The 22329-nt window shown below is 47.7% G+C and overlaps 1 protein-coding gene and 1 long non-coding RNA gene across 5 annotated transcripts in view; one reads left to right on the forward strand and one right to left on the reverse strand.

Annotated features, from left to right (window-relative positions):
• SLCO3A1 (solute carrier organic anion transporter family member 3A1) overlaps positions 1–22329 on the reverse strand; it is a 313999-nt gene that overhangs the window by 226948 nt on the left and 64722 nt on the right. For all 3 annotated transcript variants that reach the window (XM_047086721.1, XM_047086723.1, XM_047086720.1), the window contains exon 2: positions 21439–21904. In XM_047086721.1, the coding sequence (XP_046942677.1) occupies positions 21439–21904 (466 nt within the window). The remainder of the gene's footprint in view (positions 1–21438; positions 21905–22329) is intronic.
• On the forward strand, positions 7249–10851 carry LOC124517329 (uncharacterized). Of its 2 annotated transcripts, XR_006963421.1 has the most exons (4): positions 7249–7383; positions 7861–7974; positions 8980–9132; positions 10059–10851. It is a non-coding gene; the product is annotated as an uncharacterized LOC124517329 (long non-coding RNA). The 2 variants fall into 2 exon arrangements; XR_006963420.1 differs by lacking the exon at positions 8980–9132 and having other exon boundaries at positions 7253–7383; positions 10059–10847.

The following is a 22329-nucleotide window of genomic DNA, read 5'->3' on the forward strand; positions in this document are numbered from 1 at the left end:
AGGCCGGCCTCAGCTTCGTCTGCAAGGGCTTTGTTACTCCAGCAGTCTCTGGAACACGCACACTGCCGTGTCTGCACTATATGCCCTTCTCTATTTGCAGAAAGGAAGCGGAAAGGGGAGGGTACCGGGAAAAAAATGCCAAGGTTAAACACTCCGTCATTATAATGCCCTCGAATCCCTCAGGGGCAAAACTCTCCCGAACAGAACTGTCCAAAAGAACTTCCTGCGTGACAGCAATGTTCTGTAACCCACACGCTCCAAAACGGTAGCCAAGAGCCGCACGTGGCTCTTGAGTCTTGAAATTTGGCCAGTGCGATGGAGCAACGATGTTCTTGATTCTGTTTGGCTTGAAGTCACTTAAACAGCACGTGTGGCTAGCAAGGTGCCCTACTGGACAGCACGGCTCCAGGCCACGTTTAGAGAAACTTACACCCAGAAACCACATCGGTTAGTAGGCCCAGCCTGTGCCGACACGCTGTCCTCTACTTAGTAACACGCTGAGCGCTCACTGTGTGCTAGCAATGGCCCTTTTCATGTCACCTCCCATAATCATCACATCATCTCTGATAAGAGAAATGCTATCATTATTGCCACTGTACCTAGGGGGACACGGAGTCACAGAGCTCAGTAAGCAGTGGGGGCTGGTCCAAGAGCTGGGGGTACTCTCACTCCTGCACTTGGGATCCCTTGCTCAGCGGTCGGTGTAACATGGGTTTATTCTCTCCATTTGGACCTGTGATCCCTTTAATAATGAGGGCTATGCTCCCTCTTGTGCTCCTGGCTAACTGCTGTGGGACCATCCCTGAAACGTTTTTAAGGTCCTGAAAAGATCCCAGGGAGCTGATTTTAAACATAAAGTCCTTCCAATAGGAGGTCCAACGAGAAGTGTCAGAGGGACTACGAGGGTGTGCTACGAGGGACTACGGGTATGCTGCTCAGTGCACGCTCATGTGGAGCCTTCCCTCTGAATTCGTCAGGAAGGAAGTGCCAAGCCGTCTCACTCTTCCATACACAGGCAACACCCGAAAGATGCCCTCCGGGAGGGGTGCCTGGGTGGCCCCGAAGGTTAGGTGTCTGACTCTTGGTCTTGGCTCAGGTCGGCATCTCACGGTTCGTGAGTTCGAGCCCCGCGTCGGGCTCTGTGCTAACAGTGCAGAGCCTGCTTGGGTCTCGCTCTTCTTCTCTCTCTGCCCCTTCCCCGCGCACTCTTTCTGTCTCTTTCTCAAAATAAATAAATAAACTGTCAAAAAAAGAAAGATGCCCTTCTGGGGGCTCCAAGCTGCCAGAGCCTTTTGTTAAAATTCATGAGAGAAAAGGCTGAGGCTTACCCCCATCTAGCAGACACATTAGACTTTTAATATCAGGCTAACGGAAGTAAACAGTGCCCATCCTGTAGCCAACAGGGATGGGCTAGACTTTAAGGTGCAGGGAACTGGGGGGCAAGGATGACCTTTGCCCTCATTAGCCTGACTTTCCTCTAACCTAGGACCCGTTTCTGTTCCCCTTCCATCCCTCTGACCCCAGCTCCCAGTTTTCCTCGATGGATCACCTGGACCACGTTTACAGAAGCTTATTATGTTGCCCTTTCCTCTCATAACTTAAAGGAGCACTTCTTGCCTCAAACAGACATGGCCGGGACCTTTAACAGTTCTTATTTAACACAGGAAACCCAATCAAGAAAGTCACTGAGGATGCCAAACTGCTAGGGAGGGCTGTCCTCCAAGAAAGTGTTCCCATTCAAAGCCTCACGTGTTGCTATGAAAAGGTAAAGTTATAATCGGCATCTTAGGAAGGGCAGTAATTTACAGTATTATAAAAAAAAAAATCACTGGCAAGAAAAACTGGACTCAACATTGAAAGGAGTTCAGCCAGGAAAAAGAAAATAAAAGGAAATCAAAATGAAACCTGCCATTATGTAGTCAAGAGACTAATCGATGCTTGTCAACCTCATCCCTCCAGCTGGTTTCAAAATGTTACCCATCGTAAAGAAAATCCACAAGTTTGCAACATGATGAGTGCTTAAGATGTGTTGAGGGTGGCCTTCAAAAGAGATCTCACTTGGATTTTGGTTTTGCTACGGTTAAAGTCTGAGAGATACAGGGGCGCCTGGGTGGCCCAGTCGGTTGAGCATCCCACTTCGGCTCAGGTCATGATCTCACGGTCTGTGAGTTCGAGCCCCGCGTCAAGCTCTGTGCTGACAACTCAGAGCATGGAGCCTGCTTCAGATTCTGTGTCTCCCTCTCTCTCTGCCCCTCCCCTGCTCATGTTCTGTCTGTCAAAAATAAACATTAAAAAAAAAAAAGTCTGAGAGATACAAAACTTACCATAAACATGTCAGGGAATATTGGCAAATATTTTCAAACACTTGTAATCTGTCAAAGAAGGGCTATGCGGACCCACCTGACTCTTTATTCTCAAACAAGAAAGGTGCAAAGAAATATCGGGAGACGAAGTTCTCTGAGAGTGTCCATGTTCCCATTCATCCAGCTACGTTTGCCAAGACACAAGGTAAGAGAAAAGGCTGAGGGCTTACCCCCCATCTAGCAGACTTATTGGGCTTCTAACATCAGGCTAGTGGAAGTAAACAGTGCCCATTCGGTAGCTAACAGAGGTGGGCTAGATTCAGAACCCAACCATTTCTCAATGAGCAACTGTAAGGAATGAGAGAACTTTTCCCTCTGGGACAAAGGATAGGGTTGCTTACTGCTTGCTATAAAAGCAGTGGATACTCCAAGTTCGGTATCCTTCTCCTGTAACAGGACTTCCTGCACCGCAGACATCCACCTGCATCTTCAGCATCACCTCTGTGGTACTTCAAGGTAAAAGGAATAGTCACAACCTACTCTTAAGGTGTCAAGAGTCATAGAGTCCTTAAACTGACCCATGAGTCTCATTGTCTGAGCATCCATGAAATAACAAACAGGCTAAGTGGTTAACTTTACGGTAAGTTAAGATCAAATTCCAGACCCAACAAGAAGCTGCACGGCAAGCTGGGGATCACCTGAAAAAGTAATAAAGCTTGGGACAGGGCACACGGTAGTGACATATTTAATGTTAACCGCCCAGGGGCCAGAACTCCCTTAACTCATAAAAACCAGAAAATCAAACTCCAGAAATTCTAAAGCAATATAATGTGGTATATGAGAGCATACACCTGAATCCAAATCCCAGATCAGCCACTCACTGGATCTGAGACTCTGGGCAAGTCACCTAACCAACCACCTCGTGCCTTGGTTTCCTCATCTATAGAATGGTGGCAATAATAATACATACCCCAGAGCATTACTGTTATGAGAATTACTGAATGAATTTATGCACAGTGCACAGAACACAGTAAATGCCACATGAATATTTGCTACATTACCACCAGCTCTAAAAATTCAATGATTCCATAGATCTTTATACAATGCCCATTATCCTAACTCTTTATAATGCAATTTTCCTGTATAGGATATACTGTTCAGTGAAAAAGTCAGGTGGGAAAAAAATGCATATAATTAGTTATATTTTATAAAGAAAAAGGAGAAGTTGGTATATAAATATATTTGGTTACATTCTTCAAACAGAGAAAAACCAAAAACTGAAAGAAAAATGGCTATGTCTGAGGTGTGGGAGGGAAAAACAATGATAGGTTTGGAAGCCAGAATTCTCAGAACATTCCTGTTCTGTAGATGTGACTTTGACACCATGTAAATAGTTTATGTAATTATCAAACAAAATAATCTCTTAAGAAGTAATCTATAAAAATCAAAAACAAAATGGAACATGTTTAATTGTTCACTGAATTTGAGTCCAAACCACACAGACAAAAGCCATTTTTTCAATGATATTTAAAGATAGTAATTCATATGTCCCTAAAAGGACCTTGGGGCGCCTGGGTGGCTCAGTTGGTTAAGCGGCCGACTTCAGCTCAGGTCATGATCTCACGGTCTGTGAGTTCAAGCCCCGCATCGGGCTCTGTGCAGACAGCTCAGAGCCTGGAGCCTGTTTCAGATTCTGTGCCTCCCTCTCTCTGACCCTCCCTGTTCATGCTCTGTCTCTCTCTGTCTCAAAAATAAATAAACGTTAAAAAAAATTTTTTTTTTTTAAATAAATAAAGGGATATACCTTAAGGACAAAACAAACTGCTAATAAATAAATAAATAAATAAATAGATAGATAGCATTGTTTTTGGTAATCACATAGCCACTTTTCCTGCTTTTCTTAATCAAATTCTACCCAAATATAATAAAAGGGTTGAAATAAGGAACTTCCTCTTAATAGAATTTTTTGAAAAAGGAATGAGAGCATCTGAACATCCCCACTATGTAGAGACCTGACCATCGATGGCTGTCAATGACACAGAAAGAGAAAGCAGACCTTATGTGTGTCATTAATAGAAATACACATCATCACCTATGAAGTATTTCTTACAAAAAAAAAAAAAGAAAAGAAAAAGAAAAAAAAATCAAACATGAATCAGATCAGTCCTTTAGAGCTAACAACCAATTTACAAAAAATACAAGTGGGGGACAGAAGAACATGCTAAAAAAGCACCATCCAGCCTGTATAAAACTATAGGGCAGAGGATTCAACTTATTTAACCAGGCGGGGGGGGGGGAGAACCTATAGATTAAAGGGAACCTATAGATTATAGGGGACCTAAGAAACAAGGCAATTGATTGCAAATCATAGAGCTCTTCGGATCTAATAAAGTGTGTGTGTTTTTTTAAAGAGCCAATTGAGAAATTTAAACACTGAGTACATAGGTGTTAACATTAACAAATTATCATCAGAGCTTAAGCATGACAGTAGTATTGTAAATTCTGTTTCTATAGAGTCCTCATCTTCCACAAATAAACACTAAGTATTTACATACAGAATGACTGATCTAAAATTTCTGAAACCGTACGTCTGATACAACCAAGGAGAAGGGAGACTGGGTGGGGACAGATGAAACAAGGCAGGCCACAATGAGCATGCTGAGGTCCACTCAACTAGCCTTTCTACTTCTGTATGCGTTTCAAATATCCCATAATAAAAATCAGTTATTCTACCAAATCTCAGCTTTGGGCCAGACACCATCAGTGGACAGACATTATGTTCAACTCTGATCACTTCCTTACTAAGGGATACAGACTTGAGACAAGTAACTTCATTCTGCTGAGCCTCAGTCTTCTACTCTGTGAAATGGCTATGATGCAGAGGGAAGGAGAAAACTCATTTCCGAGTGCCCAGCACGGGGTATGCACTCTGCCAATGGGGGCTTTCCACCACCCAGAGCTTTCTAAGGCAACACCACAGCAGGCAGCAAGCTACAGAACCGAATCTCCCCCCTCCCACTTTAAATTAAAGACCTGCCTAGTGAGCTCGTGGATTACTCGTTCAATCGTCTCCAGCAGGAGTGATATTCTTAAAAGAATATGCTCATGTTCTGTGTGGTGAATAGCAATTTCCACCATCTACACACACACACACACACACACACACACGGCTAGGTGGCCTCTTTCGGGCTGGCCCTATGTGATTCACAGGAAGTAAAACACCGTCTCCCAGCTGCAAAGGCTCACCAGTTTTAAACATGCTTTCTTTCCCCAGACATCCAGCCTGGAGACATCAGGGACATCGCCTTCCTTTCTGAGCCTGGGCGAGAGGCTTTGTCAAGTCACTTCCTTGACCAGATAACGCATCACATCAGGGAACGGCATTTGACACGGATGAAAAATGAAGTTTACACAAGTTCTTGCTTTGAGAACATGTGCAACGCGGTTTCTTTTCTCCAACGGCAGCTATGGTTTGGAAGACGGCGTGTCTCTGCAAGGCACTGAGTCACTACTCACACTTGTAAAATATTCCTGAGCACATTTGGTGAATATTTTCCAACTGTACATACACAAACGCATGTGTAGATTCCCATAAGCCTGGAGCTTCATCCTGCCCTCCCTACGTTTCAAGCTCTTGGTTTTTATGGCAGTTGCTGATAGACTTTGCTGGGAAGCAGAGGAACACATCCCTTGGAGAAAGAAGTGGCTCCAGTCCCCATGCTGTGCCTTACTGGACAGATTATCAATCTCTATGTCCAGATTTCCTTCCATAAAATCCAGACAATAAAACCTAAGGGATTTTTTCGAGAATCACACTGGATAAAATACATAGAGAACTTTGCCCAGTCTCTGGCCCACAGAATGTGCTTCATAAATGCCTAATATCATTACTCTCATGGTCTGATGCTAGGTCTCATCCATCCACGTACCACCCCCCCAGCACCCTGCACTGGGCTTGACGTAAGGTAAGCTCACGATATTTGTTAAATCAATGCATGAGTGAAATGGAGACGATTAGATTTAACCTGTCTCTATTTGTTAAAAAGGGGTCAAGTGGGGGCAGGCGTGGGTGGCTCAGTCGGTTAAGCGTCCGACTGCAGCTCAGGTCATGATCTCACGGTCCATAAGTTCGAGCCCCGCATCCGGCTCTGTGCTGACAGTTCGGAGCCTGGGACCTGCTTCGGATTCTGTGTCTCTCCCTCTCTCTCGGCCCCTCCCTGACTCACGCTCTGTCTCAAAAATAAACACTAAAAAAAATATTTTTTAAAAAAGGAGTCAAGTAACTTTAAGTCTCTCAAAAATATATAGTACCATTATCTTAAATATCAGTGAGACTCGTCAAAGATGGGCACACTCATCCAGGTGAGAGGTGCTGAGGGCCTGGCCTGAAACAACTGAGGCAAATGAAGAGAGGGCGGGGGCCAGACTCCAGAGACCGTCAGAAGCCAGGATCAGTAAGAGGTGGTGGCTTTTAAATGCAAGGGGTGGGAGGAAAAGGGCAGGGTGAAACAATGACAGAGCAAATCTGGGAGAAAATTTAAGGACGTGAATTTTGCACTTCCTGGGATCTACTTAGGACACCCAAGTAGAGAACTGACTTTTTTATTTTTTTAAGTTTATTTTTTGACAGAGAGAGAAAGAGGGAGAGAGAGCAGGGGAGGGGGAGAGAGAAAGACTGAGGATCCAAAGCAGGCTCTGTGCTGACAGCAGTGAGCCCGATGCGGGGCTTGAACTCACGAACCAGGAGATCATGACCTGAGCCGAAGTTGAACGCTTAATCGACTGAGCCACCCAGATGCCCTGAGAGCTGACTTTTAACAAGGCAGAAATAGATTGCACACAGATGTTCATAGCAACACTATTCACCATCGCCAAGCGGTGGAAGCAATCCAAATGCCCAATGAGGAATAAACAGATAAACAAAACGTGGTATATGCACACCAGAGGATATTATTCAGCTTTTATAAAGGAAGGAAGTTCAGACACAGGCTCCAGCATGGATGAACCTTGAGAACATTCTGCTAAATGGAAAAAGCCGGCAACAAGAAGACAAATACTGTAGGGACTCCACTCAGGAGAGGTAATGAGAATAGTCAGACCCCGTAAGGACAGAAAGCAGAATGGTGGTGACTGGGGCTGTTTCCTGGGTGAAGAGTGTCAGTTCTGCAAGACGAAAGTTCTGGAGAAGCGCTGCACAACAATGTGCCAACAACACTACTTAACTGTACATTGTTTAAAAAACAGGTTAAGATGGTGAATTTCAGGTTCTGTGGGTTTTTTTTTTTTTACAATTCAAAAATTAACAACAACAACAAAAAAGCTTGGGGCACCTGGGCGGTTCAGTTAAGCGTCCGACTTTGGCTCAGGTCATGATCTCTCAGTTTGTGAGTTCGAGCCCCACATAGGGCTCTGTGCTGACAGCTCAGAGCCTGGAGAGCCTGCTTCAGATTCTGTGTGTGTGTGTGTGTGTGTGTGTGTGTGTGTGCGCGCGCGCGCACGCGCGCGTCTCTCTCTCTCTGCCCCTCCCCCCCTCAAAAATAAACATGTTTTTTTAAAGGTGGAAATATGAATCTGGAGTCATGAGCCAGAGGCGCTCCCTACTCCCCGTCTGCACGAACTTGGTGGCTCACGCCCAGTCTCTGACCTCTGAACCCACCTTCCACTCTGCCAGGTAGGCTAATAAGAGACGGTCATTTGTCTGCAGACCTCCAACCAGCTCGCAGGACAGTGAGGATGAACATATTCTGGGAGGAGCACGCAGCTACCTGCACATCATGCCCGTTAGGAAAGCCCAAGAGGCCTCTACCCCTCTCCGATCTACCGGGAATTGCAATATTTCAGCTCATGGTCTCTGTTCTTTAATACTTCTTTCTCACCTGTTCCTCCGTGATCCACGAAGCCTTTTTTATTTTACCTTCTTACCATTTTGGTCCCAGCTGTGGCCAAGTGAGGTATACGTACAATCACTCCTGACTTGCGGAGCAAAGCAAGCCAGCTTGGCCAAGCCTGGGAGTGAGGGAGAAAAAAAAAAAAACAACAAACAAACAAACCCAAGTCCAAGTTGTGTAAGAGCAGTGACTGTATACCAATTAAAGGCTGCGGGGCCTGAAATGTAAACAAAACCGTCTGGTGAGTGTCTGTCACTTTACTACGGGGAGATTGTGAAAACAACTCACGTGGTTCTTTCGTGGGAACAAAGCTTTATCGGATGAGAGTTTTAACAATTCCCACAGAGAAGCCAGGCCCTAAGTCCCCTATGGCCATCAACGTCTCCTGGCTGAGACACTCCTCACCATTCCATACTTTACTGCTAAAATCAGGAATAATTTTATTAGAGGGGAGAGAGAGAGGAAGAGAGAGAGAGAGAGAGAGAGAGAGAGAGAGAGAAAGAGTGCGAGCATACTCCCTCTGCCTCAGTTTCCTCATCCACACAATGAGAATGGCAACCCTTGTCTCCCTGGGCTTTAGGAGGAGGGAGCGAGAGACCACAGGCAAAGCACCCCATTCTCTGTTGTGTAGCAGGGACACCAAAGAGGACGGCTAGTATATCCCGTGTTGCTACAGTCATTATTCAAACCCCCACGTGCTTGACGCACTTGTCCAAATAAGCAGACAGGTGTTAAATTTTCTTTGTGACCGCAATCGTTCCTAAAATTAAACACTTGCTCACAACCAGGAACAAGGCGGATATTAAAACATAAAAAAGCGCCCATGCAGGAGACATTTTGTTCTTTATGCTGCCCCATGGCTTCTGAGTCTTGTCTTCAGCCCCAGAACCACAGGCGTTAATGCATGCATAAGCCAATCCAGCTGATCCGGCTGGATCAAGGTAAGGTTCTTTCCCCCGTGATACAAATGTACCGACTGAGGCTGGGGTAGGGGAAATAATTTAGATCTAATAATAGACACCACTGGGTTTCTAAAGGTTCCAAGGGTCCATACACAATTTTAGAATCTATCAGATCCTTGCCGGGCTAATGAGGCCTCTTGCTGGGAATCCAAATTCCCTTTGTAAACTCCATTAACAGCCCATGAGGCAGGTGGGAAACTATGAATGTTCTTACGGTAATAACGCCTTGGGCATAAAAGAAGGCACTGGGAAATCGCACCCACTTGTGCCACATGCTTAGTTAGAACATTAGAGATAAAGGGAGAAAAACATCTCTTCTTGGAGAGAGCTTAGATGTGCCCAACCCCCAAACCCTGCCTGCCCCCTGCACCCCCATACCTGAACTAGGCGGCAATGGGAATTGGTAAAGACAGAAAGGGGGTTTCTTAAATGCAGCGACCGTCCCAAAAAGTGTGGGGTAAAAAGTTTTGCCCATGCTAATTTTGCCAAGTTCATTTGTGTCCCCAGATGATTTTCTGGGGTCCCTCACAACTTTCTGCCTACTTGTTTGTTTGTCATTGCCCGGGAGAGAATTTTTCTTAGTAAGAACGCATGGAAAGTTTTGACTTCGGGAGTTCAGATTCCATTATGAACCAGTGCATTTTTAAAATGTTTTTGCTTTCAAAGCAAAAAAAAAAAAAAAAAAAAAGCTGATTTTCCTATCTGTGCATCCGTGCAAAACCAACACAGAAAATTTGCTGAATATTACCCAAAACACCCACAGTTAGGCCGAAAGAAGGGATGGAAAATTTTAGCCCCAAAGGAATTTTTTTTTTTTGGACCCTGGAAGCACTGGCACAGGAGGAGGAGGGCTTGGAGGGCGTCTCCTGAGTGGCTGGGAACACATTCTGACTTTTCACCCACAGTTGCCTGACTGATGCGAAGATGCCTCCTGTCAGAGGTACGGGGGCTCCCCAGGGAGCGGATCAAGTTGACAGCTGAGCAGTCCACAGCATTCCATCTGTCACTCCGCACAGCCCATCACCTCGACTATCTTGGTTTATCTTATCCCAAGTCGCCCAACCTCACGGTCTGCCCGTCGTAAAGACTTTATGGGATTCTAACCTTTTTTGGATCCTGAACCTCTTCGAGAAGCCAACGAAAGCTTCCCCGCAAGAGCACACACGCACCTCCGAATAATTTTAGAAGGTCCTGGATCCCTCCCCTCAAGCACATCCGAGAAACTTCAGTTTGAAGCAGCCCTGTTACGTAGCCCCTAATTTCTCTTCACACTCGTAAGGCAAACTCCTGAGCCCCAGCTCTAATGTCTACACCTAACTTGTTTATGAGCGCCCATCAGCCACCTAACGCGTTGGTGCGTTCGGAGGTTTGTCTGCACAAGGGCAAAAATAAGCACGTGCACATGCACACGTCTTGGCAGGAATGAAATAGCAAAGCCAAGTCCCAAATGGCGCGCGCTCATTTAGCCTCCTGGCCCTTGACGATACGAAGCCAGTGCTGGGAGTGAAGGCAGGGCCAGCGATCACACTCACGTCAAGGAGCCAGGATTGGTCAGCCTTCTTCCATTCGAAAAGCAGCAGCACCGAATAATAAGCCAACATGCTGGACACTCTCCCACCTCCGTAAGCGATTTGCTATTAAACACTTACTGCCCCCCAACAAAGCCTGCCTGCCAACGGGTTATTTTTAAACACTTTGTTTGTTTGGAGTGGTCAGGGAGAAAGCGGGGAGTGGGGGGGGGGGCATTCCTTTTGGTTTCTAGGTCTCTTTCCTGCAACTTAAAGGCTAGGAAATAATGAAATGAAAACCTGAGGCAGAACTTCCAACCTAACCCTTTTCATTGACTGCATGGGGTTAGGTGTTGTTCAGGTCTTTAGGGCATCGTAAAAGAGCTGGCTCTCTGATCAGAGCACAGCTGTCCTACGTGGGTTTCCTTGCACAGAAACGCCATCCCCATCAGAAGGTGCGGGGTCACACCTCAAGAGGAAAGCAGTCCAGTCCAACTCTCGCCGTGACATGACTGGGCAGTCAAGCCCGTGAACTGCAAATATCGTACAGGATCATTTCTGTGCTAAAGGAGCTGGGATTCCAAGGGCTAGAGGCTCACTTCCGGCAGAGCTGGATCTAGGCAGTCGTCTTGCCTTCTCTCCCCCTGATCTACCTTCCTTTGCGAGGTCTTCACTCCTAGGTCAACTTCCCTGCATGTGGCAGCAATGACAGACATTGGAATCTCTGGACATAAAGTTTTTACAGCTAGCAGTCCTAGAAAAGAAAGTGGCCTCTGTCTCTCTCGCTCTCTCTCTCTCTCTCTCTCTCTCTCTCTCTCTCTCTCTCACTCTGAGTCCATTTGTCAAACCTCATGGTAGGCTTTGGTTATCACAATCCTTGGGCCAATCCTTGTACATGGGAGCCCTTCTCTAGGTCATGGCCAGCCACGCCTGGACCACATTATCATGTCTGCAGTCCTCGTTGGGGCAAGGCAACACTCGGTCACGAAAACGAGGTGCTAGACAGGCGAAAAGCCAACGGCCACAACAAAGACTCTTCCATGAGGCCTAACACAAGAATCCCCTAGCAATGAAGAACTCACTTTGCCCTGAAGAGGAAGGCCATTAACCTCTAACGCCCGTGGTAACAACAGCAAATCACAACCCTCTACAGAAACCAAACCCTTCCCACAGCTGCTCTCACTGAATGCCTCTTGCAGGTGAAAGGAAAAAAAAGGAGATAAAGCGGAGATTATTCTATGTCGGAAAGAAGTAGTCTGCAAATAAACTAAAGAAAAGGAATATGCAGGTTATTCAAGAAAATAGCTCAGAACCTTTTATATTTAAAAACAATGCCTGTGTCACAGTTGAAAGGAAAAATAAAATCAATTTTCTTTCACGAGGCAGGTGCAGTAAGAGGTTGATGGTATAGAAACAATGTGCCTTTGCGGTTCTGAAGGAAGGAACCCGCCCCGCCCCGACCCTGCCCCATGCACCTGCACCTTCACCTTCCCCACGAATCTTCTCTAGGTCTGTCTGGGCCTCTCTGGTCTTACATGGGTCATCAAACACTTGAATGCTATGCTCTAAAATCTCTCAGCAAAGATGTTCCCGCACACACAGGAAACATCCACAGGCCCCAACTAGCCCCAAATGGTATTGGTTTCTACTCCCTTCAGGAAACTCTTGGGGAACAGATTTCTTCATTCAGACATTCTTCGCTTGGAAAACTGGTTGAATTTCTTTTCCATTCTAGGATTCCCATGCTCATGAGGCAAAAGGCAAAGCCTCAGCTGGAATAGCTTCCTGAGAGGCTCAGCAACAGCTCTGACTCCTTCCTCTCTTCCAAACTGTGTCCTGTGTTTGTGCAAGAGTCCCCGCCCCCATCCCCAACCCAACGCCCAGATCACCTGCGATCACAGTAGATAACACTATTTACTCTGGCTGTGGCATCCATGATGTGCAACTTCTTCCCTTACCACCTAGCTTCCTTTCTTGTTTTATTTGCTATCCAAAAGACAAATGCAATTTGAGATGAATGATGTAGAGCCAAGGGTCCAAAATGGCAAGCCACCAATGTACTCGAGCTGGTTTCTGCGTTGGTGACCCGCGGGAGGATTTGGAGAGGATGTCAACGAGTTGGCAATTCAGTCCACTTGCAAACTATGGATTTCCGATCACTCTTAAAAATCCAAAGATTTGGCAAGACTGACTCTGTACCTGGATGAAGAAAGAACCCTCCGTTCCTCAGCCTCCATCTATGGTCTGCTTTTCTCATTTGCTGGCCGAGCCCCTGTAGCACTTAAGATTTCTACCCTGGGCAGAAGATGTGGCCTGGGGCTGACAACAAGGGCACCCACACTCCTGGCCAGCCCAAAGCATCTTTTCATGACACACTTGTGTCTCACTTACTTATCTTCTGGAAAAAGTCACAGCCAGGCCAAAGGGCTGCCTTCCAATTCACATGGGATCACGGCACTAACTCAAGCTTTTAAGTCTTCGGCAAATGTGGACGGATGTGGCTCAAACCACAAAGATGTTCATCGTTCAAATGACCAACGAGCACATTCCAGCATTTCTAGATTATCAAAATACCCTATAGTTATCTTTGTGATAATTAACACAATAATTTCACATATAATTGATATATTACGAACTTTACAACAGGTCCATTGAAAGTAGGTTTACATGTATAGTAAGTAGGGTCTTAAAAGACAAAAGAAAAAGGCTGGAAGGAAATATACCTAAATATCGACAATAACTTTCTATAGGTACCTAGGTTAGATATTATAGTTTCTTATTATATTTGGGGTTTTCTCAATTTTACTAAAGTGAGAATACATTCTTTTGAAAAACTGAGCCAATATCAAGAAGCAAATTAGGAAGCAATGTGTCAAAACCCAGAAAGCCAACCAATACATCATGTTGTGGTAATGGGCATACTCTAGGGTGCCTCTGACTTCGGATGAACCAGATCGCCTGCTGCCTGAGGCCATGCTAGCACTTTAGGTACTTTGAGATGAGCCACAGGAAGGGGTCTGCAGGCAAAGAAGAGCCCTGCTGATTTAATGCAGGACTGAAGAGGTTGCTATTCTTAGATCTACTAGGTGGATTATGTCCCAAGCTGAAAATCAGGATCCAACTGCTCTTGTCAAAGACCTGCCTGTGTGTTTCAGTAAGTCAGTCACTTATCTCACGCCTCACTTTCCACATCTGGAAATAGAGATGATAGGACCACAAAAAAAGAACAGGACAACATTTATTGATCTCCACCACGGACAGGGTACCTGATGCAAAGGATAGCAAGGCAGATCCCTGCAAGGTAGACCCCGGCCTCTTTTTACTGCTAAGGAAACAGGCTGAGGTTAACCAGAAAGGTGTCCAAAATCCTGGTGGCAGGTCTGAAGGGGAGCCAGGGTTTGAATCTCAAAACTGTCAGGCTCCAGAGCCCATGCTGAGAGTCTCGTCCAAGGTCACCCAGGCAGAGAGCACAGAAGCGATTCCGTGAGCCACAGGGCATGAATTATGAGCAGCTGAAAATGAACAAGAAGCACCTAGCAGCCCAGGCAATATGGAAGCACCAGATAAGAGCCCCGTGCATGTTTCCTAGCGCGTTGCTAAAACACACCGAAAATGGCATGTGACCAGCAGCTGGGGAGAGGGGGTGGAACACAGCCAAAGCAAATTGACCAGTGTTACAGTGCCATTTATTTTAGAAAAAGAAATTAATGAGGGAGACTTCAATATCAATGAAGTTGCAAGAATATAATGAGTTATGCTTGCTCCCACGAGGGAAAGCTTTTTAATTATTTTTTTCAGATGAACTGCAGTCACAGTGTATTTGATCCATACCCGACCCACACTCTTTGGAGAGTTGAAACACGTTTTACCCAATGTCAAGTTAAAATAAAAACTCATCAGAAGCAAAATAACTCTGGGCTCCCAGGGCTCCGACGAGAAGTTTGGTTCTCTCTGGCTGCCGGCTGGTATCATAGTGACCTTTGTACTGAACAAACACTTGGCAGATGAAATCTGAGAATAATTCTCTCTGCATCAACTGGAACACAGTGGGCTCCACTGGGTCTCAATACAAGCGATCAAAAAACATGACACATTTGTGTCTAATACATGTGCCACACAACTCAGAGCAATTGCTCTGTGGATTCGGGCAGCCTGCGAGGGCTCCATTCTTCCTGGGAATTCAGAAGGCTCTCACGGGGTTCTTCTGGAAGAATCCCTCTTCTCTGGCCAGCCTCCATTCCACCTAAAGACTTCTCTCTGTCTCGGTGTTCTCCCCATGCACACGCATGTGTGTATCAGTGTTGCATGTGTGCCTGCCTACCAAACACACTCCCACAACTCAAACTGATCTGGTTTCACCTTGATCCCGTTCTGTTGAAAACACGGTGCATTTGTATTAAAACCGCCAAGAACTAGGGGCGCCTGGGTGGCTCAGTCGGTTAAGCGGCCGGCTTCGGCTCAGGTCACGATCTTACGGTCCGTGAGTTTGAGCCCTGCATCGGGCTCTGGGCTGATGGCTCAGAGCCTGGAGCCTGCTTCCGATTCTGTGTCTCCCTCTCTCTCTGCCCCTCCCCCGTTCATGCTCTGTCTCTCTCTGTCTCAAAAATAAATAAACATTGGGGCGCCTGGGTGGCTCAGTCGGTTAAGCGTCCGACTTCGGCTCAGGTCATGATTTCACAGTCTGTGGGTTCGAGCCCCATATTAGGCTCTGTGCTGACAGCTCAGAGCCTGGAGCCGGCTTCTGATTCTGTGTCTCCCTCTCTCTCTGCCCCTCCCCCGTTCATGCTCTGTCTCTCTCTGTCTCAAAAATAAATAAAACGTAAAAAAAAAAAAAAATTTTTTTTAAATAAAAAAAAAACAAAAAAAACTGCCCAGAACTATACACACACAAACGAGTACACATCAAAACTGGCAAAATCTGGGGTGCCTGGGTGGCTCAGTCGGTTGAGCGTCAGACTTCGGCTCAGGTCATGATCTCGCGGTCCGTGAGTTCGAGCCCCGCGTCGGGCTCTGTGCTGACAGCTCAGAGCCTGGAGCCTGTTTCGGATTCTGTGTCTCCCTCTCTCTCTGACCCTCCCCCGTTCATGCTCTGTCTCTGTCTCAAAAATAAATGAATGTTAAAACTGGCAAAATCTGAATCAGCTCCACAGACGGTACCATGTTAATTTCCTGGTTTTGATATTGCACTTCAGTCATGCGCCGTGTTACATTGGGGGAAACTGGATGAACAGTATGGGGGACTTCCCGGTACTTTGCAACAACTTGTGATTCTAGAATGATCGCAAAATAAAAAGTTGTTTTGTTTTTGGTTTTGTTTTTAAGCTACATCTTCAAATAATTTCTTGAGCACAAACATACACACACACACACACACACACACAAAACAACGCAGTTCCTTATAGAAAAGTTTGGGCAAAAGACCCAAGGGTCTTGGTTTAGTTTGGTACTGATCCCCTCAGTACCAGTTATGGGATGAATCCCACACCCCTCCCCACCCTGGACAAATTCATGTTGGGGCGCTAACCTCCAGTACTGCAGTACATGACTGCATTTGGAGATAGAGTCTTACTTAAAGAGGTAATAAGGTTAAATGAAGTCATACAGGGGGTCCCTAATCCCACCTGACTGCTGTCCTTTCAAGAAGGGGAAATCAGGCCACAGAGCCCCCAGGGGTGTGAGCACACAGAGGAAAGACCCTGTGAAGGGAGGAAAAGGGGGAACAGGAGCCATCTGCAAGCCGAGAGAAAGGCCTCAGAGGAAAACAGCTCTCAGGATACCTTGATCTTGGACTTCCCGCTTCCAGAACGGTGAGAAAATAAATTTCTGTGGCTTAAGCCGTCCAGTCTGTGGTGTTAGGTTAGGACAGCCTTAGCAAACTAACACAGGACCCACGTCCTGCACGCCTCATTCATCTGGTTTCGTCCCCTGGGAATGAGCCCCCACAGCATCTGTCTTCAACAGGGAAATGGCGGCTCAAGTGTGGCAGGAAAACCAAGTCAAGTAAGGAACAAAGGTCGCGACACAGAAGAGCTAAATAGCAGGTTAACTCCTTCCCTACCCGGCGAGGCTGGTGCTCAGCTACCTGAATTATCAACACGTGGAAGAGAGGGGCACCTGGGGGGCTCAGTCAGTGGAGCATCCGACTTTCGCCCAGGTCATAATCTCACAGTTTCTGAGTTCGAGCCCCGCATCGGGCTTGGGGCTGTCAGTGCAGAGCCCCTTTCTGATCCTCTGTCTCCCTCTCTCTGTGCCCGTCCCCCACTCACACTCTCTCTCAAAAATGAATAAAACATTCACACACACACACACACACACACACACACTCACGTGCAAAGAGAGACAACAAGTCTTCCGGGGGAGCCCCCAGGGCAGAGCCAGTGGCAGCTTGTGGGCAGCTGTAAGGAGACAGATTTCTAACCCAATGGAAGTACAATCACCTAATGGCTGTCGTGGTTCAAAAAGGGAATCATCAGCGATGTGAGGGGAGGGCCTGTGCATCTCAGGAGAGAGGGAAGCAGAAGGCGGAATGCGCAGCCGCCCCTGTCCGGGAAGCACCAGCTCTAGTCTGAAGCCACCTCCACTCAAAGCAGTGGCGGCTCCACAACCCTGTCCTGGACTGTGACCCGGGACCACCCTCCCCTCTGCCTATTCCCACACTTTGGGCCGGGGCACCCACTCTCCCTTCCGATCGCACCTCTCCCCTCGGCTTTGAGGCACGTTGCTCTCTTCCCTCCTGGCTGGCTCCCAAGATTTTTACCTCCTGAAGACCTCATGCTATCTTGTCGCAGGCCCGGACTTGTACCTGACCCCCTGGACCAGCCACCAGCCCTCTCCCCCCACCAACCCCAGCCTTGTGATACATCCCAGACGTACATGGAAAAACCCCCACCCTCAGACCACAAGTCCAGCTAAGCTCTCTTAGACAAGTCATTTAACTGCTCAGAATCACAGGGTCCCGTCTGCCTTCTTGACAGCAGCAAACACTTAAAAACAAACAAACAAAGAAAAAAAAAAACTATGTCCAACAATAGAGGGCATTGAATATCACAGTACCGATCCACGAGAGAATGTTACGCATGCAGTAATAACATCACAGAAGAATATTTAGTAACACGGGGAAATGTGCATCAAATATTAAGAGAAAGATGTTTATTATAAACACATTTTTGGTAGAAGAACATACCAATCCAGAAAAGACCTTCTGTAATCATAGGGCTAAGAGTAATGATTCCTTTTTAAGTTTATTTATTTATTTTGGGGAAGAGAGGGTGTGTGCAAGTAAGGGAGGGAGGGGCAGAGAGAGAGAATCCCAAGCAGGCTCCCCACTGTTAGCACGGAGCCCGACTCAGGGCTCGAACCCACAAACCATGAGATCACGACCTGAGCCGAGGTCAAGAGTCAGATGCTCAACCAACTGAGCCACCCAGGCGTCCCAAGAGTAAGGATTCTTTATTCTTTCTCCATACTTCCAAAGTTGTCAACGGTGAACATGTGATACGTTGTAACTAGGAATAAAGTTATTTAAAACATCTCTACCACTCAGGTCACCTTTTTCTTCCTCAAAGAGGACAAGGTTGCAACCAATTGCCGTAGCAACCTAATGAAAGGACATGGTGAGTCCATTACATTATCCTACTTATTCCTGCCTACGGTATGTCTTGCCAGGCTTTGAACTTGAAAAAAAAAAACAGACAGCTAAGAAAACTGGGCTAATGGAGGGTCACTGAGGAGACTCCTGAAAGGTCTATTCTTAGATCCTCATCAGGCCCCACATCGAATGGTTTCCACTGCCCCCCTGGCCCTTCGGTCCATCTAGGAAGAAAGAGTGCCATGTGCCACCCACGGGTCATTGTCTAGCTGCGCCGTGAGCTTGGCTTCCACACTGTGCATTAGTGAAAAGCCTGCCAGCGGAGTCGTGTTCCCATTCAGCGGGTTTTGTCCCCTGGTAATGAGCTCCGTTGGCTCCCTTTCCCCACGTTGGAAAGGGGCAGCCACAGACTGGTGACAGCCAGAGAAGCCCCTTGTGAATGGCCCTTCGAGGAATCCAGAAGCTTGGCAGTGGCTCAGCCACAGGAGTCCAGAGCAAATAATCATTCCAGGGGACTGTATCGGCTTGACTCAAGATGGAATGAATGCTCCCATCTCCCCTGCATGAAGAGGTCCTGGGCGTGGCCATAGATAACGCTCATGGCACCAACTGGCGACGTACAACCCAGAGGCAGGCCTGGCCACCAACGGCCTGTGGCTGAGACTACATGGTCATCATCCCCTTCCCCGCTGACACCCACAGGAAAGAATCAGCTATGAATAAGTCTGTATTTTACAAATGGAAGTCTTCATAATCCTTTCCATCTCCAGCCCACACTCACATTATTAGGCATATGACCAGATGGCGGGCTGTGAGCCTCTCTCTCTTAACCAGCTTTGCAGAAGCTGGAACCAGGGACACACGTGCTATTCAACAACAATGGGTGTGCATCCACACGCACGCTCCCAGTGCCCTCAGACTCCCCTCCTCTCTACAGGCAGTATGTAAGGCCATAATTCATCAGTCCCTTTCAGTAGGTTCCCCAACATACTTCCTCAAGCTTTAAGTGGCTTCAGGAACTAGCTCCCCATTAGAGGAGATAAATGCTAAAATATCCTCACGGTCACAAACACTTTCTTATGTCCTGTACAACCCATGAATGAACGAGTTATACTCTACATATACTGTGGTCTTCCTAAACTGTTCCTGGAACAATCCAAAGCTTGCATGGGATAAGGCAGCCATCCATTGAGGCCAAACTCTGCAGAAGGCTTACTCTTTCCTGCTCCCTGGAAACACAGACCCATAAAACCAGTTCAGAGACAGAGAGCCCATCTCAATGGCCACATGTTTTGGAATTTTCCAGATGGACCAGTGCCACCAAGATGTCCATGCACCCAATGGACACTTCCAACTCTAGCTATCACAGAAAGAAAATGGCACCCAAATAGAAATTTGCCCGAAACATTCTTCCTAACAAAGACTCATGGCAAATCCCATGACGTGGCCTCAGAACTGGAGACGGCCCTTTGCCTCGAATGGTCAGCCCCACCGCCCCCTGCCTCCACCGCCCACACACAAAACCAAAGCGCTTCCTCATCCTACTGCTTTGTGCACCAAACCAGGCCCCAGCCAGTGCAGGAAAAGACCCCAACCTAACTCAGCAGGGAGACTTACAAAAGAGGGTTCTAGGCCTCTAGGAGGAAGGACTCCGGAGAAATTTTTCTGCTTGATTCTGTCATCAGAGACAAGAACTCCGCTTTTCATTCCCCCATTTCCTCTTCTGAGCTTTATCTACTTACTGTTAACTGCTACCAGAAAACATCTCTCCCAGGGTCTTAGGATGCCATCAGTCAAGTCCTAGACCAATTGTCTGGCTGGACCTCAGGAGGCTATTTGGCTACATGCCGTGACCCACGTTCTAGTCTGCGACACACTCCTTTGGGATCGCTGTCGCTCAAGCTTCAGAAGTAACGAAATGTAAATGACATCCCCAGGACCCACCCTAACCATAGGGGGAGAGGGTCTGGCCATCGTGGGTTGGGAAGTCCCCTATCTCACATCGTGTTCCACAGAGAAGTCATGACCAGGCTCCAGCCCTAGATGGAGAGGCACACGCTTTCCATCCACCTTTCTTACCCTGAGCCCGTTCACAGAGAACCATCAACATTTGCAGCACAGGTTTTCAACAAAAGCATTTACTCCACAGCTGGGACAGAAAGTCACAGAGGAAACCCGCATCGAGCTGCGTAACTGCTCCAAACCCTCCTAGCTCATCAACAGTGGAAGCTGCCCGGGTAGAGAGCTTTCCATCAAATTCTGCTCCATTCTAGCTTAACCTAAACCTTTGTGTGATCATTAACTTAATACTTCAAAGCACAGTGCTTCAGGAGAGAAAAAGTTTCCACGGGTAGAAGGAATTCTGCCAAAGCTGAGCGCTCAGGGAGTGGGGACAAGTCTTAGTAATCCACACTTAGTAAACAAGAGATAGAGATGCTCGCCAGGCCCTCACAATACAAATGACCTTGCCACGGTGCCCAAGAGCAGCGAGGACCCCATTTGTTGCAAGAACAGCTCACACTGGAGGTTCCTTAACCCTGTAACCTATGAGGGGCTTCCAACGTGCCAGTACAAAGTAACAGAAGCTATTACGGTGTGAAATTTAAAACGCACACATACCTTCTTTTTTCCCTAAATCTCCAGTTCCTGGCACACCCCCCATGCAGAAAGTTACCACAAATCACCAACTCTGAAGGATACCAAATGCTGGGGGGGGGGGGGGGGGGTGTAATCGTCTCTTTGAACTTCAACAGGACAATGACCAGAAGATCAGTTTGATTATTAAACACTGGGGCTTCCAAGGTGTAGAGCCCAAACAGACCTCGGTGGCTAATGCCAGATGGCTCAAAGTCCCCATACCCATGGCAGATTAATACGTGTTAACCTTTCCTGACCACGTCTTCCCACCTCGAGCTTCTTCATGCCGGAGCAAAGCAGGACCTCCAAATCTGCCGCACACGGTAATCACCTGGGGAGTTCCAGTGGCACGGCAGACCAACTACACCGGATTTCCTGGGGGTGCAACTCACGCATCCCCATTTTTCAACCCCGCCCCCTGCAGATGTGCAGCCACGTCGGAGAACCGTTAAGAAGCTCGGGGGGCCCACCTTGCCTTCCTCTGTCAAGGCGCCCCTGCTACTAACAGCATGGACCACAGGGGAGCGAACCCGGCACCACCACAGCTCCTACCTATGTAGAGCGAGGAGTCCTTCCTCCGCACGTGGTCGTCGATGTAGGAGACGCCCAGGGGCTGCACGGGGGTAGCACCGATGCCCAGGAGCACCTGGGCCCCAATGAGCAGCAAGTACATCATGTTGGTGGCGGTCCGGCTGCGGCAGATGAGGTCCGGGTCGGGGCCCTGGTCGCCGCCCGAGCCGTTGGCGGCGCAGACGTCGCGGCCCTCGGCGCCCCAGCGGATCTCGCCCGCCTCGTACTTGTACTGGTGGGTCAGGAACTCGGGCAGCGCCGACAGCAATGCTCCCAGGGCCATGACGATGCCGCCGCAGCCGATGAGGCGCGGCCGGTGCCCGCGCGCCCCGAAGTAGCTCACGAAGAGGATGAGCGCCAGGTTCCCGATCTCGAAGCTGCTGGCGATCACGCCCACGTCGGCGCTCTGCAGGTTGAACCTCCGCTCCAGGGTGGTCAGGACGCTCACCTGCGGGGTGCAAAACGAAATCTCAAGGCCAATACTGACGGACGCCACCCAAGCGGAAGCCCCCTCCGGCCTCGGAGTGCACCTGCCGGGCCGGCCCTGGCCGCTGAGCGGTTTCCACAGGATGCAAAAGTGACTTAAGCGACTTAACCCCGAAGAGTCCTAAAAATGTTTACTTAGTATGATAGCCCCAAGCCAACGGCTAAAAGAATTAACTTTCCCAGCTTCCCCAATGGCAGAGGAAGGTGTCTTTCTTGGCACCTGTTCCATTCCTCAAAGGTTCTGCCTGTATTTGGGAATCACAACTTCCCCTTCCCGACCCCCACCACCATGTAGCAGGGCTCATGAGTCCCGGAAAAGCCCTGAAGTCCGTCATTACACGCTCCCAAATATACGCTATTTAGAAAGTCCATGCTGGGAGGGCACAG

Source organism: Lynx rufus, unplaced genomic scaffold (genome assembly GCF_022079265.1).
Source record: "Lynx rufus isolate CCGP_SWC_20201006 ecotype Redwood Valley unplaced genomic scaffold, mLynRuf1.p SCAF_21, whole genome shotgun sequence".
Taxonomy (NCBI): domain Eukaryota; kingdom Metazoa; phylum Chordata; class Mammalia; order Carnivora; family Felidae; genus Lynx; species Lynx rufus.